This window comes from Helianthus annuus, chromosome 5, assembly GCF_002127325.2.
Source record: "Helianthus annuus cultivar XRQ/B chromosome 5, HanXRQr2.0-SUNRISE, whole genome shotgun sequence".
Lineage (NCBI taxonomy): Eukaryota > Viridiplantae > Streptophyta > Magnoliopsida > Asterales > Asteraceae > Helianthus > Helianthus annuus.
The window spans coordinates 159,216,786-159,238,919 of record NC_035437.2 but is presented as its reverse complement, the minus strand read 5'-3'; the positions used below and the strand labels follow the sequence as shown (position 1 = coordinate 159,238,919).

At 37.3% G+C, this 22,134-nt stretch overlaps 1 protein-coding gene across 1 annotated transcript; it reads left to right on the top strand.

Moving 5' to 3' along the window:
- Positions 1-8,591: 8,591 nt before the first annotated feature.
- LOC110941687 (telomere length regulation protein TEL2 homolog) lies at positions 8,592-19,177 on the top strand. The gene is made up of 14 exons (XM_022183353.2): positions 8,592-8,827; positions 9,020-9,048; positions 10,912-11,014; positions 11,172-11,340; positions 11,438-11,617; positions 11,718-11,878; positions 12,055-12,331; positions 14,328-14,542; positions 14,668-14,766; positions 15,286-15,767; positions 15,844-16,616; positions 17,565-17,763; positions 17,834-18,005; positions 18,770-19,177. The coding sequence occupies exons 1-13, from the start codon at positions 8,638-8,640 to the stop codon at positions 17,975-17,977; spliced, it is 3,021 nt and encodes a 1,006-aa protein (XP_022039045.1). The 5' UTR covers positions 8,592-8,637; the 3' UTR covers positions 17,978-18,005; positions 18,770-19,177.
- The last annotated feature ends 2,957 nt before the right edge of the window (positions 19,178-22,134 follow it).

Sequence of the window (22,134 nt, the reverse complement as noted above, 5' to 3'; positions counted from 1 at the left end):
AGAGTAAATTACAAGTTTTGTCCTTTATGTTTACACCAAATTGCAGGCGCTGTCCTTTAGCGCAAAAGTTGACAAGTTTTGTCCTTAATGTTCCAAAATCTTGCATGTTATATCCTTTAGGCCAAACCCAGTTAGATTTTTTGGTTAAATCTGGTCATTTTACCTCCCTAGGGACTATTAAATAAATAACTTGATATTTAAGGGACTAATTGTGTACCAGATAAAAAATAAAATATAAATATTGAAACACCTTAAATATATATATATATATATATATATATATTTATATATATATATATATATATATATATATATATATCTCTAACATAATCTCCTCTCCTTTCTCTCACCACCACCTGCACCTCCCACCACCAACAATCCACCGCAGCCACATCCCATCTCCCACCTCCACCGCCTACACCCAACCACCACCGCCTCCATTGCTCATATCTGAACCACCACCACCACTGCCCAATGTCTTCTCAGCCGCCAATGCCATCAGACATATTTGACATTTGTTCTGTTCTTCATAAATTTCTTAATTCCACTTGCCTCATCATCTGTTTGTTTCAGATAATGGGATTAAATTTTTCAGCATTTTGGTGCAGATAGAATATCTTTTAATAAGTTCACAATCGAAGGTTCCCTTTTTTGGTTAGGTATGAAATCGGCTCAAAATGGTATTGTTTTGCATCATGAATCTTGTCGGATAAGAGTTTTTAATGGTTTTGTTTTTTTATTTGTGTTTAATAATAATGTAAAACACCTGTTTACACCCAAACTATTTGTTTATTGGATTAATGTGTTGCCATTTTGTGTTGTATGACCAACCAAGAGTTGGGGCTTTATATGCTTTGAGGTTTTAGGTTTCATTTCTGTTTTTGATTATGGTTGGTTTTCTTCCAAGCTGCTACCTGTAAGGAAGGCCAATCTGCAGTAAGTGAAGATAATAAAAGAAAGAAATGTTAGGTTATACCTGCACCAACAATTACAACGTTTAAGGGGACAATTAATTAATTATCTAAACACATAAAAACAAGTAAGTGGTGATTACCTTGAAAGGGCAGACAATAAGACTAAAGGGTATGGAGAGGATGGGTTTGGAGGGGATGAGCCGCCACGTAGGCGCCACGTAGGCTCGGCTTGGAGGGGATGGACCTAGGGGGTGGGGGATGAACCCCTTTATATATATATATGTATGTATGTATAGGTATATGTGAGAGGCAAGAGAAGAAAGAGGTCCGGCTACCCCGGCTGTGGGTGGCCGGTTGTGCCGAGCCGAGCCCCAGGGGGGTGGTGTGGGGGACCGGTGCCGGTCCTAGCCGGGCCTCAGCCGGCCCCCATACCTTCTAGTCTAATCTTGTTGGTTCTCGATCGGAATTTCAGTCGATGGCAGTAGAGAGAGAGAGACAGAGATAGTGACCAGATTTTTCGCAATAGTCCCTGACCATATTTAACCAAAAAATCTAACTGAGTTTGGCCTAAAGGATATAACATGCAAGATTTTGGAACATTAAGGACAAAACTTGTCAACTTTTGCGTTAAAGGACAGCGCCTGCAATTTGGTGTAAACATAAAGGACAAAACTTGTAATTTACTACTCATATTTTAAAATACTATTTACTATATTTTTTAAAAGTATATAATATATCAATATAATAAATTTCGGTTAAACGAATATGAGATGGATTTTGGGTAACTGGATGAGAATCACTTAATACCTTTTTCTTTTTCTCGTTTGTTTTGTTTGTTTGCCTGTTTCCAGTCGCTTGCTGGCTCTTTATATATATATATAAAGTGAGTTTGCTGTTCAAAAAAAAAAAAAAAAAAAAAAAAAAAATACCGTACCCATCTCAAAAGAGTCAAACCTATTTGAAAACTATAACTAGTTCCATACTCTTGTATCCGTCCTATTTTGAGTTTTTGTTCTAATCCTAGTTGTCTTAATTTTAGTGCATTATAAACGTAATTAATTTTATTTTATTACAACTATTTGTTTGATATCATAAAAACAAACATATTATTTTATTTCTCACAAAAAAAAAGTCACTTAAACTAGTTTTGATATATATTAGTTACTAAACTTCTTTAAAATACAAGTACTTGTTAGTATATTTATGTTATGTATAATGATTGCGTTTTGTTTATGGTAGCACATTCGTTTGTCTGATTTGGTTTAACATGTGAACATCCCAGGGTTACGCATGCAAGAGTCATGCATAGTGCAACACTGATGCATCATCTGTCATTGATGCGCTAGATTGGTGTGTCTTTATATAGAGATGAGTGGTTTGTTTGGTCATAACTTTGGGATTGCTTTAGAGATAACTTTTGTAAAGGAGATGAAATGTTGCCGAAATATACATTCAATGTTTATTTACGGATTTGCGTCATATTCACGCACATTAGCAAGATTTTGCACGTGTTCTTGTGTTAAAGTAGATCCGTACATCGTTTTACACGTCTAACCGCGTCATACGAAGATCGTTACTGGATTATCAAGTGGTATCAGAGCAGCTTGAAATTCTTATATCTACTTGTGACATGGCCTATAATTGAAGAAAACGGCAAATTTCGTTATTTCTTGAAGAATTTTTGGGTTTTTGTGCATTCTCATCGTCAAATTTCATGTATTTTCTTCTCAGTTGTGTTATTTTTCATCTTCAATCATTATCTCCGAAGAAAACCTTAAAAACGTCCAAAAACACATCAAAATTTTTGCAAAATGAAAACATCATGTGTGGTGCGCTTTAGATTGTGTCCAACGCATCAGTGATATACGCGTATCACTAGAAACGCAAAAAGTGATAGGCTATGCATCACTAGTGGTACGCTAGGAGGTTATACGTTCCAAAAAGTGATAGGCTCAAGGGGTGATACGCTAGGGTTGAAAGTGTTTGAAAAGTTTCTAAGTGTTTATGATTGAAAAGTTTCTAGTCGTAGATGATTGGAGAGCCTTTATGACTGGAACAGCAGAGGGTTGAAAAGTTTTTAGACATTTGGATTTTGACACTAGGTACCATTGGAATGTGAGGTCCGAATATAACAGACTTCCAACATCCTATGTTCTGTTGAGCAAGTATGTGTACCATCCGACGTTGCCAGATATTATATTCTGATTTAACAAGCATCGGTGGTTTGCTGTTGTAACCGGAAATATAGGAATCATGAATGTTATGTGCCATTCCTTTTGATCTTTTGTGAAAACAAAGTACGTAAACTTTTATTAGTTATACGTTTGACTCTGAATTCAGATACAACGAACAAATTGGATCTCTTTGTGGATCTTTGAATATTAAACTGATTGTGAAATCAAGTTTAATGTGAGCAAGCTCTGATACCAATTGTAGGATCTGAGTTTGATATTTGTGGTCCATAAGCAAATCAAGAACGATCAATTTATAAATTGAAAGATAATTAATGCGAACACACAAGCATGAAGATATATCAACAAGTGTTTTTTGTTGAAATCAAATGATTACAAGTATGATATGATGATTATACAATCTCCCCTCAACCTGATCACTCACTTTACTGTTCATACAAAAGGAATGAAAGTGATAATTAGATCTCTAACATGTAAGATCTATTTATACAAATATGAAAGCTCTGTTTGTGATCGGCCGACGTCACCCTGATAGTGACATCTAACATTCTTAACAGAAAAGATTTCATAGATGTTTGTAAACATCTGTGGGAATATATTATCTGATCCAAGACATGAAAACTCTGTTACAAGTAAAATATTGTTACATATATGAAACCGCTAATCTTTAAACCGTTTTTGCTTCATATCAAACATCTGTTGCCCTGAACAGATGTTTGGTCTTCTTGAACAGATCCTGCTTCAACGGGGCTTTGGCCTTAATCAGTGCTTGGTTCTTCTTCAATAATGGTTTCCAAGGCTTGAACAGATGTCAGCATGCCTTCAACAGATGTTCTTATTAGTGTTCAAGATTCACTATCTTTGGGAGAATAATGCTTCATCTACTATTTATTTCTTGATCATTTGGTCGTATTTTGGCTTTTGAATATCATCTGTTTTTTATAGGTCCTGTTAAGGGTTAATTTTTATACTTATGGATCACTTATCCTTAGACCCGCCTGGATCACTGATCCTTAAAGTCTGATGCAGGAAGTTTGAGGATCACGGATCCTTATTATTTTTATAACTTAACTAACAGTTGTTCCTTGTATATTTTTGTAATGGCATGCAGGTCATGGGCAATGTGGACTGAGTCATGGCGAGAATATCGGACTGGAATCGTTGAAGATGTTGCACGTGTGGAAATGGCTCAACGTTAACTTGATTGGACGTGGTCTTGCACATATTTCAGACTTGTTTGTTATTTCTATTTTAAAGGGGTTGGTCAAGTATAGATAACAACAACTGCTATCAGCAGAAAACACACACTCTCTCTCTCGCGAACATTAGCTCTCAAACACACTCACACTTTAGCAAACATTGTACAACACTTGATCAACTTCCGAAGTTGTAAACTCTTGTTAGTTTAATACATTTGATAGTGATAGTTTTCACTATCCGAGGTTTTTTGTGCCGGATATCACATTGAGATCAAAGGCTTTTTCCTCGTACAAATCCTTGTGTTCATTGTTCATTACATTTCACATTTGTTCATTCAATTATCAAACATACAAGCACACTACCTCACAAAATCAGATTTGGTTACATTATCCTTTGTTTGATTTTTGACCAAAACTGGTCCAACAACTTTTTCTTAGAAATAATATAAAAATCATTTTATAAAAATAAGGATTACTCACCAACTTTTGTTGACCCAAAATTATTTTCTACAACTACACAAGTTTGAGGATTTGAAGTTGAAGACACATGCCTTAGTAATAAAATTTTGTTTGAATAGTGTTGAATATTCCTATGATTATGTGTGATAATTTAAAAATGGATGTGCTTTAAATATTAAAACTATTATTAGTTGTCATAAGTTATGGACGATCATCATTCGCCGTACCAATCCTTGCGGGTCGGGGTGTGACAGGCGAATGGAAGGTTAACCATGAACTTCAATTGGGTTCGTCTCCCATCCAGTGCAATTGAAACTGTAGAATTGGACAGGTTGTCTGCCCTCATTGGAGCAGCAACGCTGTCCACTGCAGAGGATAATTGGGGCTGGGCGTTGGAAGGTTCGCACTGTTATACGGTTAAGAGTCTTCGCAAACTGCTGTAGATGGGTGGGAATCCGGTGCTTTCGGATACCCACTGCTCGAACATATGGACACCTCTTAAGGTGAACTTTTTAACTTGGAGAATGTTTTTAAACCGGTTGCCAACTAAAGTTTCGCTTGCTCAAAGACGCATCTTTGTTCCTTGAACAAGCTGCAGCTTTTATGATGTGTAAGATCATCTATTTACAACCAGCCAAATGTCTATTGAAGTGTGGGATCAAGTAGCTCATTGGTGTAGGCTGCCTACCTGCTTCCTCTTTGAAACGAGAGATGCGCTAAACATGCATTTAAATATGTGGAGTAATAACAGGTGGATATAGATTATTTATACTATTACCGAAACTGTTTTTTGGTGCCTTTGGAGATCTCGTAATGATCTAGTTTTCAATGGGAAGCGGACTAACATGGATAGGGTCTTGGGTGAAGCAAATGTATTGGCTTTCTTGTGTATGAGAAACAGAGCCAATATCGGTATCATGGCGATTCTGACCGAACATCGATATCGATGACAATGCTATCAGAACCGTTACCGATATTCATTTTCACAATATCTGTACCATGGGGATTCTGAGTGAATAACATGGATACCGGTAACGGTACTATCCAAACTGTTACTGATATTCGTTTTATACTTTTTAATCGATGTGAAACACATGTCGACATCCTTTCGGGTATACCACACTGTTTTTTGGATTCTCTCTTTCAGTCGTTGTACGGATGCCGGCAGTGGCGGACCCAGGAATTTTTTGTTTGGGGTGCGGAATATTTTTAAAGATTTTAGGCGCCTAACTATATAAAAAAATCGGTTCATAATAGATCGGATCGAGTCGGGTCATGTAAGACAAAACAATATCAGCTCCAAAGCCCAAGTCTCAAAAGAAGCCCAACACTTAAGTATTTCCTAGAAGTTCAAACCTCATAAAACCACAAACAAGGATTACTAGAACTATAAAAATTATAATAACTACTTGTTATATACAACTGACCTGAATAAATGTGTACATTTTTAACATAAAGTAATTATAAATTTACTTGTTCAATGCATAAATAATTTATGCTATCGGAATTAAAAATTTAAAAATAAATAACTTACACTAAATACTAATGGCGAAGGTCGTTTTTATGAAGTTTTATAAAAAAAAAAAAACAAATTTCCAGATTTATTTAGATTAGAGACAGATAAAAGATGTGTTGTGGCTGATTGGATAAAAATCGTCGGGTCGGAACGGGTTTTTGGTTGGAACTGGAAGGAACCGCTGGTGGAACCTCTCCTTTCTTCGAGCTTGCAACAGCTTAGATCGATTCTGGATCCTGTTGTGCTCTCGGATATGGAAGATACATGGATGTGGAGTGCTAACAGTGATGGATCTTTCTCAGTCAAGGTAGCAAAAAGACTCCTTCAACCGGATCAAGTTGCGGTCAACAGGTTTGTTTTAGATTGGTGTAAATGGGTCCCTGCTAAATGTAATATTCACGCATAGAGGTTGGAAATGGATAGAATCCCGACTGGTATTGCCTTAATAAAAGGAATGTTCTTGTTGGGGAGGTTACATGTCGTATTTGTAACTGTGCCGATGAAACATCCGAGCACGTCTTCATAGGTTGCTTTGTTGCCGCAAACGTTTGGAACGGAATTAGCAAATGGTGTAAAATTCCTAGCATCTTCGCTTTCTCTCTTAAAGACCTTTTTGGCGTTCATTCAGATCTTAGGGCTTCGGATAAAAAGAAAGACGCGGTTCAGGGTATTATAATTATAGCTTGTTGGAGCCTGTGGAGAGCCAGGAATAATCTGATTTTTTTCTAATTGGCCGATTAAGATTGAAAGCATTCTCAGCGAGATTAAAGTTTTGGGGTTTCTTTGGTTTGCTAATAGGTCGAAACATAAAGGGATAGGTTGGGAAGACTGGTGTTCTTTTGTAAATATGTAATTGGTTTCTGTTTGTTATAGTGTTTGGTCGGCCCGGTTTAGGTCGGCTTGTTGTTAATGAAGTATACGTTTCAAAAAAAATTAAAAAAAAAAACAAATACTAATGGCGGAGAAGTGAAGGCCAGTGGCGGACCCAGGAATTTTTTGTTTGGGGTGCGGAATATTTTTAAAGATTTTAGGCGCCTAACTATATAAAAAAATCGGTTCATAATAGATCGGATCGAGTCGGGTCATGTAGGACAAAACAATATCAAATTAAAATTTATATAATCATCAAAAACACGTCAAACGTCATTACAAACGTATTTAAAATTTTACCCTACAGGTTTTCATTTTTTGAAATCTATCCAAAACATTATCTAGAGATACTAAACACTCCATAAGTTCATTACATTCTTACTCATGGTTCCTATCACATATAAATTGCTCCATAAGTTCATAAAACAACACTAAAAACTTAAACAAAAGAAATAATCATGTTCAACCATAGTCCATAATTTTCAATTTTATTTTCAAAGATTCAAGCCCTAGTATTAAATGTTGATTACTTGTAATTTATCATTTAAACAAACAAAGCTATAAACAAAACAACAAAATCATCTAACTAGAAGTCTAGAACAACCAAAGAACATCAAAAAACATAAAAAAAATCAACCCTTATACGTCTATATTTTCTTCTAATCATCACATAAAACATAAAAAAAACAAAAAATCAATAAAGAAACCATAATAGTTCTATATCGGAGTTCTGGCGTAATATGGGTCGGTCTTGTCGAAATTTTGGTTTTTCCGGCAAAATAGTCGTCCAATCGTGAGCAAGGGCGTCAAATCACTAAGAGTTTTTTTTTGGGCGGGATTTGGTATGGAATGGGTGGATGGGTTTGAGTTATTTTATTTAGTTCAATTTTTTTAGGTTGGGTTAATAAAAATATATTTTAGATTGAGCTTTGATTAGATTAAATAATTAACTGAATAAGTGGTTAAAAAATAATTATATAAATTGTGTTATATACTTGTATATTAAATAATAAACAATGTTTATTTTTTTTATAAATTCATAATATTTTTTTCTAAGTGGGGCGGTTGAAAATTTTCAAGGGGTGCGGGTAAAAATTTCAAGCGGTGCGCTCGAAATTTTGGGTGAAAAATAACACTAAAAAATATTTTTTCAAGGGGTGCGCCCGCCCATCCACACCTTAGGGTGGGTACGCCCTTGGATGCCGGTCGCGTAATGATACCATAACAAGACAACCGTTACTTATCGAACAACCCGCCGCATCGCGCGGGGATATTTAGTAGTTTATTGAACATTTGGAAGGTCACTTTGAAATCTTCTCTTGTAAACTAGCAAGCCTGATATGTACAATTTTAAGAATCAAGGGGGGTATTTCAACAAGAAGTTGGTAACTAAGGGACCTATCATGTATATATGAAATATTGACCCCAAACCAATAAATTGGAAACATCTGGAAGCAAAAAGAGCCACCGAGCACGGAGGAGCAGCCATGGACGCCGGCGAAGGTACAGAGAACAACAACAACAACGGAATTGAACAAAGCACCAGTAGCAAAGTACTCGAGAAGGTCGGAAACGTCGTCGTTTCGATCAACGAAGCAAAAAACGTTGATCAAGTTATATACGCACTTCACTCTTTCGCCGTTCGTCTTTTTCCTCTCGATTCTCGTACAATCGCAGGTTAATTATGTTAATTAACTCGTTATTCAATCGTTATAGTTATCTGTATGGAATAAATTATGGTATTTTTGTTTTGATTAGGTTTAATTTGAACATAATATACACTTGGTGTAAAATAGGGCTTTTATTATTATTATTATTTATAGTTACTGAAGGAATGTTACTAACTGGTTTAGTTTTATGACTTTGCAGGTAGCATTGACAAACAGTACAGAGATGAGGTTTGTGATATTTTTCTTATTGTTTGTATTTCTTAGTTCCATAAGAAAGTCCAATAAACAGTTTATTAAGCTCATAATTTAAGTGAATTATTTAATTTATTACAAAATGGAAACTGCATTGTTATAAAGAACAGGTGCTGCAAATTTATACATATATGTTGTTTTACATGTAAACATGTTATATAGTTTGTCTAGCCTCGCCTTAGTGATGAGTGATGTCTAGCTTGTAGACCTTTTTAGGCGACTGTATAGGGGTTAGTGATGTTTTCCCGTCTCTTTGCGTTTTTATCAGGCCTGGCAAATTTGACATACCATCCCAAAATTGGGTTGATATGGGTGTCTTTTTAAAAGTTTTGGCCTTGGGTTGATATGGGTAGCTGTTTCTTATTGAACGGGTCAGAACGGGTTAACTGAGACAACCCTTTCTAATGAAATGGGTCAGAATGGGTTGGTGTTATTTTTCGAACGGGTCAGCATGGTTTGGTGCTATTTTTCTAACTGGAGAAAACAATGTATTTCATCTGCGCACATCAATTAATAAGTTGAGATAGAAGATAGCAACATCCATACAAATCTAATGTCGCAATCTGGTACGTGCGTAACCCGGCGCCGGTCATTCATGCATAGACGATTAGTTGCGTTTAACGCTGGGTTAAGCGTGTATTGAAGCTGGGTTACGTGCGTTATGTGGCGTATGTAGGACGGGTGTTTTCCGGCCCCGGTACGTGTAACCTGCGTTTAATAACGCGTAAGCAACACCCCGCACATAACCGATACCTAAATGTGTGAAACGACACCGGAATGCGCGTAACAGGCATTAAACACATGTAACCAAGGGCGCCCTCGTAACTGGCGTCGGTTACTCGTGCAAAGCCGGTTTCGTGTCGAGTGCTGCGTTAAGCGCTTACCAGGGCCGTGTTACGTGCATGTCCCAGATCGGGTACGCGTAACCAGAGTAAAAACGCGTAACAGACGCCGTACGCGTAATTGATGCCTGAATGCGCGTAACCGACGCCGGTTACGCGTCATGCGGTTGGTTAATTGCGTGCCGGGGCGGAGTAACATGGCGCCAGACGGGCGGTTGGTTAATTGCGTGACGGGCGCTTCCAGATCCTGGTACGTGTAACCGGCTCCACATGCGTAAAACGAGACATGATCGCGCGTAACAGATGCCGAAGACCAGAAAGTCAGAACTTAGAAGTTGTACACTAATATTCAAAATAGCCGTTTTTTAAACAGATCCGTCCCGACCCGAAACCTGTTCTGACCCAAACCAAAAAACCCTTTATTAGATCAACCCGCTTTGATCTGATCCGCAACCCAACCCCGCACGACACGACACGACCCGTTTGCGAGGCCTAGTTCTGTTGTGTAAAATTGAGGTTATCCAACTGGATAGAAGCTGTTGACTTTAAATGGAAATTAAGTCCAGCAAAGTAATTATTTTTTAGCTCATCTTGACCAAAACCTATCCTGATCCTTTTCTTAATCAGCCCATCCTGACCCGGCAACCAACCCACCCATTTTGCCACCTATAGTTTTTATATGTAGCTATTATATTTAACTCATCACTGTATGTTAGCGGTAGTTTTAATCTTCCACTATTAGTACTTTTGTTTGGTTGTTTACTCTTATCCTTTTAGCTACATTTCTTTGTTATCTAGATTAATATACTGTATACTGCACATGTAAAAATAAAAGGTTTATTGGGTCGGGTACGTATGTTGTTGTAGATTATATGAGTTGTGTTTGTCTCTTGAAAGATGATTCTTTTGATCTTTAAAAGAGAAGATGATTAATTTAGGCTTTTTTTGGCAGCCAGTGTTACTTTTGTCATTCATTATGTCTTTGTGGTGTGCATAGGTTATTGGAGCAGAAGTTCCTTCAGAACATGAAAGAGATAACTGGTGGCAGGTGTTCTATCAAAGTACTGCATTTCCGACACTAGCTAGAGTGTTGTTAGTTGGTAATCACTAAACTCCACATCTTCTTTGTACATCAAGCTAGTGATTACGAAGAAAGCTTTTTATATGTGTCCTACAGTTTGTAAGAATTGCACTTGCTTTCACTATCTAAAAACTGAATCACATGTCTGTACTAATTTTAGGTGTTATGATATGCAGATGTTGCTTTGAATTGGCTAACATGTTTCCCCGTTTCTGCAAAGAAACACTTGTATGATGTATTCGTTTTAAGAGGCTGTGTATCCGAAGTTGTACAAACTCTAGTTCCGTATTTACAACATCACTTAAATGGGAGACTTGAAACAAGCATATGCTCAAACACTGAGAGGTACTGCCAATGATTGTGTTTCATATATTATGGAAATTATATATATGACAACTTTTTAGGATTTATATCTTCGATCTAACCGTCATATTTATGACAGATTACTTGCATTATGCTTGCTTGAAAACGATGGGGTGCTCCAGTTAGTTAGAGAATTTTCTCACCAACCAGGAAACAATAATCTTGAACGGCGCAAGTTTAATATCTCTAAAGTGTCACAACTTGTTACGTCTGTCCCTGACAAAGCACGATTGGGAGCTTCAACCTTACTTTCATCACAGTATCCTTAACATTATCAACAGCAAAGAAGATACTTGACAGTTATTATTATTACTTATCATCATGTTGGATTTTGTTTTGTCTTGACGGGAATTTATCAGCTTATACATCAAAAGGATAACAATTCAACTAATTCAAGGAGCAGAAGAGTGGAATAAAAACTATTATGATCAAGCAACTAACTTCAATAGAAGTGATTTGGATGGTTCTATTTTATTTATTGGGGATGCATTTGCTCGTATTTGTCGGCGAGGGTCTACAGGTATGTTATGATATGACAACCATGAGAACTTTAGGTTTCTTTGCATTAATCTGATTAAGGATAAGGTTTGGTAACCAACACATATTGCAATATCCAGTATTTATATCTGGTAATGTAATCAGAATCCAATTTTTTTTTATTTGGCTTGAATAAGTATTTGTTCTTGTGGCATGCAGACTTGCTTCTAAGCGAAATGGTTCCTCGAATTGTTACTCAAGTTCAAAGCGTTGTGCAGCCCGGGAGTGATTTGACCGTTTCCGAGGCTTTTAAATCAAAGCCTGGTTTGCAGTTTTGGTCAAAGATAATGGAGGCAATTAAAGATTCATATGCCGTAGAAAGAATATCTGAGCAGCTTTTACATAGACTAGCAACTCAAAGAATAAATGATGTCGAAGGTTACTGGATTCTTTGGTTGTTGTTCCACCAGATTTTTGAGCTCCAATCATCCATCAGGTATGATATGGTTCTTCGACCTTATGATTTTTCTAGGTATGTTCTTTGTGTTCTTTGTAATCGAGTACAAAACAATTGCACAACACTTGGGACTTGAGGACATGCGGGTTGGTTTCTGTGTCAGTATGGGTCCCAGTCAAAATGTATAATTTTGTGTGTGGGTCGAAACAGGACGGGTCAGATTAAGAAATATATATAATATTGCTGTTGAGAATTAAAAGAAAATGTAATAGTAATATAATATTTTTTTTAAATCAAATAATTTAGGATGTTGTAAGTGTTAGAAAACACAATAAACAACTTTTTGACCCATTTCAGTTTTACCTACCTTTTATATTTTACCTATTTGGCCCATTATCAAAGTATCAAACAAATATAACCTGGATTGATCTGCTTTCATATAAGTTAGTTGGATTGAGCACCTCTGCTTGAGACATAATGTATCACAAGGGATTTATTAATGAGACACCAAAATGTAATAAATGAAGAAGCAATTTTACAAAATGTCAAATTTTGACACAATTTTAACAAAATGTCTCCCTGCTTTATCATTTGTTTTCGTTGATAAAGAGGACTGCCGGATAAGATTTATAGTGGATTGCATTTTTTCTGGATACATTCTTTGGCTGATTTTGTTAAATAATCCTTCATTTTTGACATTTTGGTGGCTTTCCCTTGTTATTGAATGTGTATAAAAACACACCCGTACACAGTTATGCGATTTGATACCAGGAATCCACAACCGTTTTTTAAAATATGTTAAACCCATTGATTAAAGCGTTGCGTATATGTGTGATTAAAGTATATTTAATTTGGTAATTTATTGAACAAAGTAAAAACATGGTATTGGAGTTTTTATGGCTATAAATTAATAAAACGTTAAGTTTTTTCATCCTTCTAGAAGATGGAATTTATAAGATGTAGAATGAATAATGAAGGAATTAAATTCCGAGGACTATTAAAGTTTTTCTCTATGTGATGGTATCAGATATTGTGGACTTATCACTTGATTAAGAAACAGAGTCCATATAATAGGACTATTTCATTTAAAAAAAAAGGTTTAGGGTTTTCTAGCAAAGAAAGATATAAAATTTTAGGGTTATTGGATTTTATCACCCCTAACAATTGGTTATTTGCCGCTGCCACCCCCAACTATCACTTTGACGCCCGTCACCCCCAACTTAACAATTAGTATTTCTGTCACCACGTCGTTAACTGATCACTAACTTTTGATCTTGGTACTATACTTTTGGGGGGTCTCATAGGGATCTTAGGAAGGTTTTAGGGATATTAGGACACCACAAAAGTATAATAACAAGATCAAAAGTTAATAATTAGTTAACGACGTGGTGACAGAACACACTAAGTCTTAAGTTGGGGGTGACGGTCGTCAAAGTGATAGTTGAGGGTGGCAGCGGCCAATAGCCAATAGTTGGGGGTGATAATATCCAATAACCCAAATTTTTATAACATTGTGCTTAAGTTCGATAAGAAGAAGCAATTGTTCATGGAAAAGTCAACTCTCAATGACCCTATATGTAGTAGACTAATGTTATTGGGTTTTTTACTATTAGTTTAATATCTATTTGTCTACATCCCACCCTCCCCAGACCCTATAAGTAACTTTGCTATTTGTGGGATTTACTGGGTATGGTTGTTGTTGTTTATCTATTTGTAGCAGTTCTAACTTTGTTTGACATGCCAATAAGAAATGTAACCCAGCAAAAGTTATATTCAGCAATTATATGCTCAACTACAAAGCACTTTTGTGGAACCAACAAAAAATACATTACTTGTTGTTGTCTAGCATGTTTTGTGGAACATATGGATCCAGCCAAGGGTGACATTTTGTGATTCATTAAAACATTTTAGTGATTTTCCCTTCATTCATTTATCCTTCCGAACATTCACTTCCACTGGAAAAAGACATTACTAAAGTTTTCATGATGATGGGAATGTTTTACATGGCAAGCTAACGTAACAGCTAATATTGCAGGTCTATGTTTACAGAAAGATTTTTACTCTGGAAATTGTTCCCAGTATGTTGTCTGAGATGGATTCTTCAATTTTCGGTTCTTCAATGCCCTCCTGATACCATGTTCAAGGTCAAAAGTCAAAATAATTGCAATCTATTGGATACTACTAGTCGTCTTCTTGCAGTATGGTCCAAGCGAGAGTTTGTCCAGTCAGCACCAATAGAGCAACAAGCTTGTATCCTTTTTCATTTCTTTCTTACCATTAATAAAATTTGAACCGATTGTCTTTTTTTCTTGTTGTATGTTCATTTTACACTTACGCCATCTCTTTTATAGCGATTACTTAACTTTGAGATTCAGATTTAACTGCGGCAGTTGGTCTTTGCTTAGAAAAGCTAAATAAAGAAGATTTAGATGCTACCAAGGATGCAATGCACTTGATTCTTCAAGGAGTTAGCTGTATGTATCTCGTTTCTTTAATTGGTAACTTAGAGTAAAATGTCATTTTCGTCCCTGAGGTTTAGCCAGTTTTGCTACTTTGGTCCAAAGGTTTGTTTTTTCCGCATTTGGATCCAAAAGGTTTGAAATCTTGCCATTTTCATCTGGCTCGTTAACTCCATCCATTTTCTCCGTTAAGTCAGAGGTATTTCCGTCTTTTTTGTTAACTTAAAGGGCAATTCGGTCTTTTCACTTTATGTACAAGCATTTAGCATAATGTACAAGTATTAAAAATACCCTTAACGGAGAAAAAAAGACGAAAATACCCCTAACTTAACGAAGACAATTTAGATGGAGTTAACGAGTCGGATGAAAATGGTAAGATTTCAAACTTTTTGGATCCAAATGCGGAAAAACAAACCTTTGGACGAAAATCGCAAAACTAGCCAACCCTCAGGGAAAAAAATGGCATTTTACTCGGTAACTTATAATAATGATTTTTTTTCCTATTCATTTTAGTCTTTTGCTTTGTGATGTCAGGTAGGCTGGAGAGCCCTTCACATTTGGTTCGACGAATGGCCAGCAGTATTGCTTTAGTCTTTTCAAAAGCGATTGACCCGAGTAATCCTCTTTATCTCGATGAAAACTTCAAAGAGGAGACTATTAACTGGGAGTTCACATCGGCGAATGCTGACATGGCAGTATCGGCAATATCAGATGGCGAGGAAACGAATATAAACCAAGACAAGAGTTATAAAGATGCAAAGATTAAGAATGTTGATAAAGAATTGATGGAATTAACATTGGTTGATCCAGATGAGGTTATTGATCCTGCAACGTTGAATAATGAAGCTGCTTATGATGTAGACAATGATGATGACGATGATGATGTGTCGGAAACATCGAGTGAATCTTCCTTACAACCGTATGATTTGTCTGACGATGATACCGATTTGAAAAAGAATTTTTCACAGTTGGTTGATGTTGTTGGTGCACTAAGGAAGTCTGATGACGCTGATGGTGTAAGTCGTTTTCATTTTCTTATAGAGTCATCTGAAATCAACTTTTAGTGTTTTTTGTTTAATATTATTTTGGCAGGTTGAAAGAGCTTTAGATGTTGCGGAAAAGCTTATTAGAGCAGCTCCAGATGAACTTGCGTTTATCGCAAGTGATCTAGTCAGAACCCTAGTCCAGGTTCGTTGCTCAGATTCAACTATGGAAGGAGAAGAAGAATCAGCCGAAGAAAAAAGACAAAAAGCCCTAGTTGCCCTAATTGTCAACTGTCCACTAGGAAGTCTAGATCCAATAAACAAGCTACTATATTCACCTAACGTAGACACCAGCCAACGGATCATGATTCTTGACGTCATGACTGATGCAGCACTTGAACTCGCTCATGCAAAAACCGCTAGACAAAAGCACCCTACAAGACCCCAAATATCGACCACCGCCGAGACACAACCATGGTTCATGCCAAGTAGCATCGGGCCTGCGGGTTCAAGTATCTGGAAAGAGATATCAGGAACCGAATCTCCGTTGAGTTTGACTTATTCTTATGAGAGAGACCTCCCGAGCAAACCAGGTCAGGTCAAAAGAGGAAAGTCAAGGCGGTGGAGTGTTAAGTCATTGAATGTAGTGCAAGATGATTGGGTGGAATGGTCCCAGAATAAGTTCCCTCCGTTTGCTGCTGCGTTTATGCTTCCAGCCATGCAGGGGTTTGACAAAAAAAGTCAGGGGGTTGACTTTCTTGGTAGGGATTTTATCGTTCTTGGAAAACTTATTCACATGCTTGGTATCTGTATGAAATGTTCTGCCATGCATCCGGAAGCTTCCGCTTTGGCACTCCCATTACTGGATATGTTGAGTACCAGGTATTACAAATCTTTGCATCTAGGCCTGTAAAATGTAAATGAACCGAACGTTCATGACTGTTCGTGAACTTGTTCGGCGGAAAGTTCGTTTATTTAATAAATGAACGAACATGAACGATTTTTTTTGTTCGTTCATTTATGTTTGTGAACGTCCGTTTATGTTCATTCATTTAAGTAGTTATATTTATATAAATATAAACATAAAAGTGGCTTTATAACTACTTATATAAATATAAATAATTAGTAATTAGGCTTTCTAGTACTAAAAATTAGCTTTACAGTGGAACTTAACGTAACTAATTGTCGTCGTTTATTATTGTCAATTATGTTCATTTGTGTTCATCTATGTCATTTCGGTTATGTTCATTTGTGTTCGTTTATGTTTCTTAAATTTCGTTTAAGTTTTGTTTATGTCCGTTTACATTCGTTAACTGTTCGTTTAGTTTTAAACAAATGAACATAAACGAACACGAACATACCCATTTTCTTAATGAACGAACATGAACACAAAAAGTTGTTTGGTTATATGTTCGTGTTCGTGTTCGTTCGGTTCGTTTACTGGCCTATTTGCATCGACTGAATTGTGTAGCTAGAGGTGGTATTTTCAGTCTATCTACATATGAATGGGTCGATCTGGGTTATGCATTATTTCTTACGGGTCAAATGGTTAAATTAGAAAAGTCAGCTTAATAGATTACGGGTCAATTGGGTTTGAACGGCACGAAAGTCCTCAAAGTAATTTCTAACGAGTAAAATCTATTCAAATGGTTAGATGAATGTTGAAGTAATATTATATTTGTCATTGTATTCAGCACACAAAAATGGGATAAAATTGTTTTGGGTCAACCTGATTCGTAAATTAGCACTCGTGATACCCTATATGGCATTCTATGTGAAATTATGAGGTTGGAAGTTGATTTTTTTATTTATTGATGGCGTTAATTGCAGGGAAATAAGCCATCATGCGGAGGCATATGTTCGTAAATCTGTGCTATTTGCAGCATCATGCATATTGTTGGCTCTTAATCCAACTTACGTAGCATCTGCATTGGTTGAAGGAAGCAGTGAACTAGCGAGAGGGCTAGAGTGGGTGCGAACATGGGCTCTCTCTGTAGCTGATACAGACACTGATAAGGAATGCTATACGGTGAGGACACAAAACTTACCTGATTATCGATTCATGTCAAAACGTTGCTTACTGGTAGTTAATTTGTCAGATGGCAATGGCATGTCTTCATCTCCATTCTGAAATGGCCCTTCAAACATCCAGAGCATTGGAGTCGTCAGATAGTGTGATTCAGACAAGAGGCATAAGTCTTCCATCGAATCTATCGAAAGGGAAAATCAGAATCTCGTTCTAATGTCAGAAAATACTGAATCACATACCTGGTATGTTTCTTTTTTTATGCTTCATTTTTATATTTCATTGTTCGGCTGCATTTTTGAATTGTAAAGTTATGATTCAAGTATGTTAGTTATGATTAGATGGGTCGGTAAAAAGTTAATGATTAAAGTTGGCAAAACGGGTGGTTCATGTGAGTTGGGTAACGGGTCAACACAAGTAATTTTTCAGAGTTGAACAGGGTTGGGTTGGGTTGGGGCAGTTGGGCCCAAAGCCTCTTTTGAGTTTTGATAAAGTATTTTATATATTTTTTAATTAGTTAGTGTGTCATACAATTTTAAAAAGGTTATATTATTTCAAGAATAGTATGATGTTTATGAATCAAATGATTTAGGAGGTTGTAAGCATTAAAATTGTACGTTGCGACACTTCGACCCATTTGACACATTTTTTTAACGCTAATTTTGAATTTGACTCATTAGAGATTAAATGCAGCCCGATATGATACATCCATAAGCAACCGGGCAACATGTCATCTTTAAATATGTTTTTTTTTGTATAAAAAGCATACAACCTTAGTTGTTTGGCGAACCTAGGAACAGTTAGATAGCATTTTTCTTCACATACCGTATTCCACCTCTCCTTGAAGGTTATATAACTACAAAACTAATTGTTGCATTCCTGAATCCATGTGTTAAAACTTTAACAATGTTTTTTATGGGAATTATTTGGCACGTGTGTGTACTATATATCGATCGTCCAATGTTTCATGGAATCTGCTTCTAACGTTTTGCTTTGTAAATTTGTTCAGTGTGAATTTGGTGCGACCATTGTACATAGAAGTTGCATGGTTGTCACAGCCCAAGTCCCATGGATGGTGGATGAAAGATCAAGGCTGGTACAGACACACTTCATTAGAAAGGGGAAATTCATAACTATTTCCTGCATGTTTAATTTTCATTTTTATTTTTTACTGGCTTTCAAAACTGTAAAATATTAGATGGTTAAATTAAATGGCGCGGACATATTTAGGTCCGACTGACATAACATGCTCAAATCGTGGTATTGTATGTAGTTCGGAATTTTTTTGCTGTGTGCATGTTTTGCACAACGGTAAGCTTGATTTGGCTTAGAGGTTGGATGGTGCGCAGGTCCAGTAACAGATTAAAACAAGTTATGCAATTCATATTATCAAAGATGTATTTGTTTGAATCAATTAGATTTGGAGGTTTTATCGCTTTACGCATATAAAGTACCAGTGCACAATTGCTATTTGATCAGATTTTTCTAGCGAGACAGAATATGAACCTAATTTTCCAATTCGTAAAAGGAGTCAAAGCACATGGGCCGTGTTTGCAGCATGGTAGTTCGAAACCGACACAAACCCAAAAATTTAGGGTGTAAGGGGCACTCCTCTAAGTGGGGAGTGACCTCTGAGCACACGCCACGTCAACTTCCCACTTAACTCCCCCCACACCCTCAATTTGATGGCGGCACTCTTCTCTTGGGGGACTTGTTTTTTTTATTTGTTGTAGTTATGCATGTATTATAAATTAAACAAATATTAATAAAAATTAAATAAAATTTAAGAAAAGACATTTCATTAAATTAAAAATAAAAATTACATTCAAATAGAAAAATAAAAAAACAAACTACTCGTCGTCGGAATTCGCTTCAAGGTGAGGTAGATCTAAACGTCCGAGATGCTCAACGAGATCGTGTTTTAGTCTCCAATGCGTTTCTTCGTCAATGAGCTCGCTAAAAGCAGTATCATCGAAGACGGGTTCGACTGGAGGATCTTGAATGTGTACCGGTGCTATCGCCCTTCCGTCGTCTTTTATAATCATGTTATGTAAAATAATGCACGTATACACGATGGACCTTATTTTTTTCACCGTTTTGGAAAGCATTGGACGATTTAGTATTCCCCACTTCGCCTTTAACACACCAAACGCCCGTTCCACATCTTTTCTTGCGGGCTCGTGTTGCCTCTTGAACTTTTTTTAATTCAGGATGTGAGGATATGGAAAAGACTTCATAAACACGGACCAACTAGGGTAGATCCCATCAATAAGATAATACCCGCGTTTGTATAAGTGGTCGTTCACCTGAAATGGACAATTTGGCGCCGTTTCGTTTCGTTGAGTAAGAAATAACTGACGGGGTACGGTACTAAACCCGACCCGAGCGGTCGGACTTCCCGTTACTTATTGCTTTTATATTAATTATTTATTATTGTTGCTACTAACCCAACCGCGAGGCCCAACGCGTTGTAGTTTACACTACTTTGGGTCGGGGCTTGTAGAGATAACCCCTAACTGGGCCTGGCCCATTGAGGTTAGGGGAGGCCCATATCCCCCTATATAAAGAGGTCTTCACCTCTTGATTAGGGCATGGCATATGGAGCCGCCACACTTTTGTTACTGGAAACAGGGGATTCTTTCCCCTACCGGTCATCTCTACAGCTCCACTTTCTTCTCTTCTCCATTGCAGATCTAGGTTCAAGAGGAAGAACAAGGTGTGATTCTTCACCCTCATGTAGAGCGCGGTCAAGTCATCCCGGCGGTGAACCCGTGTTTCTTCATTGGCGCCCACCGATCTAAACTCTCCACAGCAATCACATCTTTCGTTCTACGGTAAAATCTAGGATCTGTGTTCTACAGAAATCTGCACTCGAATTTGTTTCAGATCCGAAAAAATTTTTTTTTTTTTTAGCAATAAAACTAAGATCTGGATCTAAAACTCGAACTTTATTCATGATAAAACTCAGATCTGATGAGATGGGGCTCTAGATCTTGTTCACCACATCTCGTTTCTTTATACCAGACTTCGAGATCTTGTTCTTCATACATTTGTTTATGGGTCAAATTTCCAGATCTGTTTTATTAGAGTTCAAAAAAGGAAAATTACCCATAAACATTCAGTAGACATGTTCTGCTGGGGTATACAAACCAGATTTATCAATAAGCACGAACTTTAATCGAGAACCTCCGGATTTTTCTCTCATTAAAGTTTTCATCATGATTTTTGTATGGGCTTAAAACCCTTTTATTCCACGTAATAATCCTAGGGCCATTCAATTATGTCATATAATATCAAAATATATTATTCTTCATATTGTCTTTTGAAGAAAAGCGTGCAACATCTTTTTCTAAAAAGGTATATTTCACAGTTGGCTAGTGCAATTGATATTGCATAAGGTACATCTCATATTGCATATGCTTTTACAATGAGCAGACAAATCCTGACATTGACAGGATAAAATGTACTATATGTTTCCAACGGTACATTTTCATACCAGTCTTTTTGTTGTTATGCGTATGCATACATTCCCTCATACTACTACACATTCATACGATACTCAAATCGTCAACATGATGGACCCGTTAGTGCTTCCATCACTCGCTATCTATGGGCAACGACAGACACCATATCATCCACATGACATCTCCAGCGAGATGCTATCACGTCTCGCTCATCTCCGACGGTTATCCTCTGCAACTCGTGCATATCGGACAATCTCCGCCACCGACACCGAGTGGTAGACCATTATAATGGAACCATCTTTGGAGCCTAGGCGCCTTCGCGCAACCTGCCTTACGCCGCCAACAGGTTCAGACCACCGGCAGCCGTGCCAGCCACACGCAACAGGACATGCCTCTGCTACCATGCGCAGCAGGACATGCCCCGCCACCAAGCGTATCAAAATCACCTATCATCTACAGCATCAATCATATTGCGCAACAAGGATGAACTTTTTTTTCCGACATGCGACGCAAGTGAGCTTCAAACAAGGTACAACCTTGCCTCCATTTCTGTTATGTCTTAAACAATTACAGCCCTCTTCACGCGCAGGTACGGCCCCGCCGCGTGAGCAAGTCTTCATGCGCGGGTAAGGTCACGCCGCGCAGGGCCAGCATCACAGGCTGTCATTGTATTATTTAATGATCCATTTTGAAAATTCACACACAAAGCAGGCTAATGCCTATGACTTAGTTTTCACTACAAAATCATTTAACTTTCCGGAGATGCTCCGCCACGCGGGAACATGCACTCATTGACGAACATGCGCCTCTTGCCAGAGATACCTGCCGCGCAAGAATGTGAGCCCATTGCCAACCACGCAACGTCGCGCAGGAACATATACCCTTACCGGACATGCCCTGCCGCGCGAGC

What these genes read in the sequence shown, in the direction of transcription:
- LOC110941687 (XM_022183353.2), top strand. Translation starts at nt 8,638, where the DNA reads ATGGACGCCGGCGAAGGTACAGAGAACAACAACAACAACGGAATTGAA. An exon ending in TTGTCGGCGAGGGTCTACAG is followed by an intron (nt 11,879 to 12,054) that starts GTATGTTATGAT and finishes TGTGGCATGCAG; the next exon opens with ACTTGCTTCTAAGCGAAATG. An exon ending in GATTCTTCAAGGAGTTAGCT is followed by an intron (nt 14,767 to 15,285) that starts GTATGTATCTCG and finishes TTGTGATGTCAG; the next exon opens with GTAGGCTGGAGAGCCCTTCA.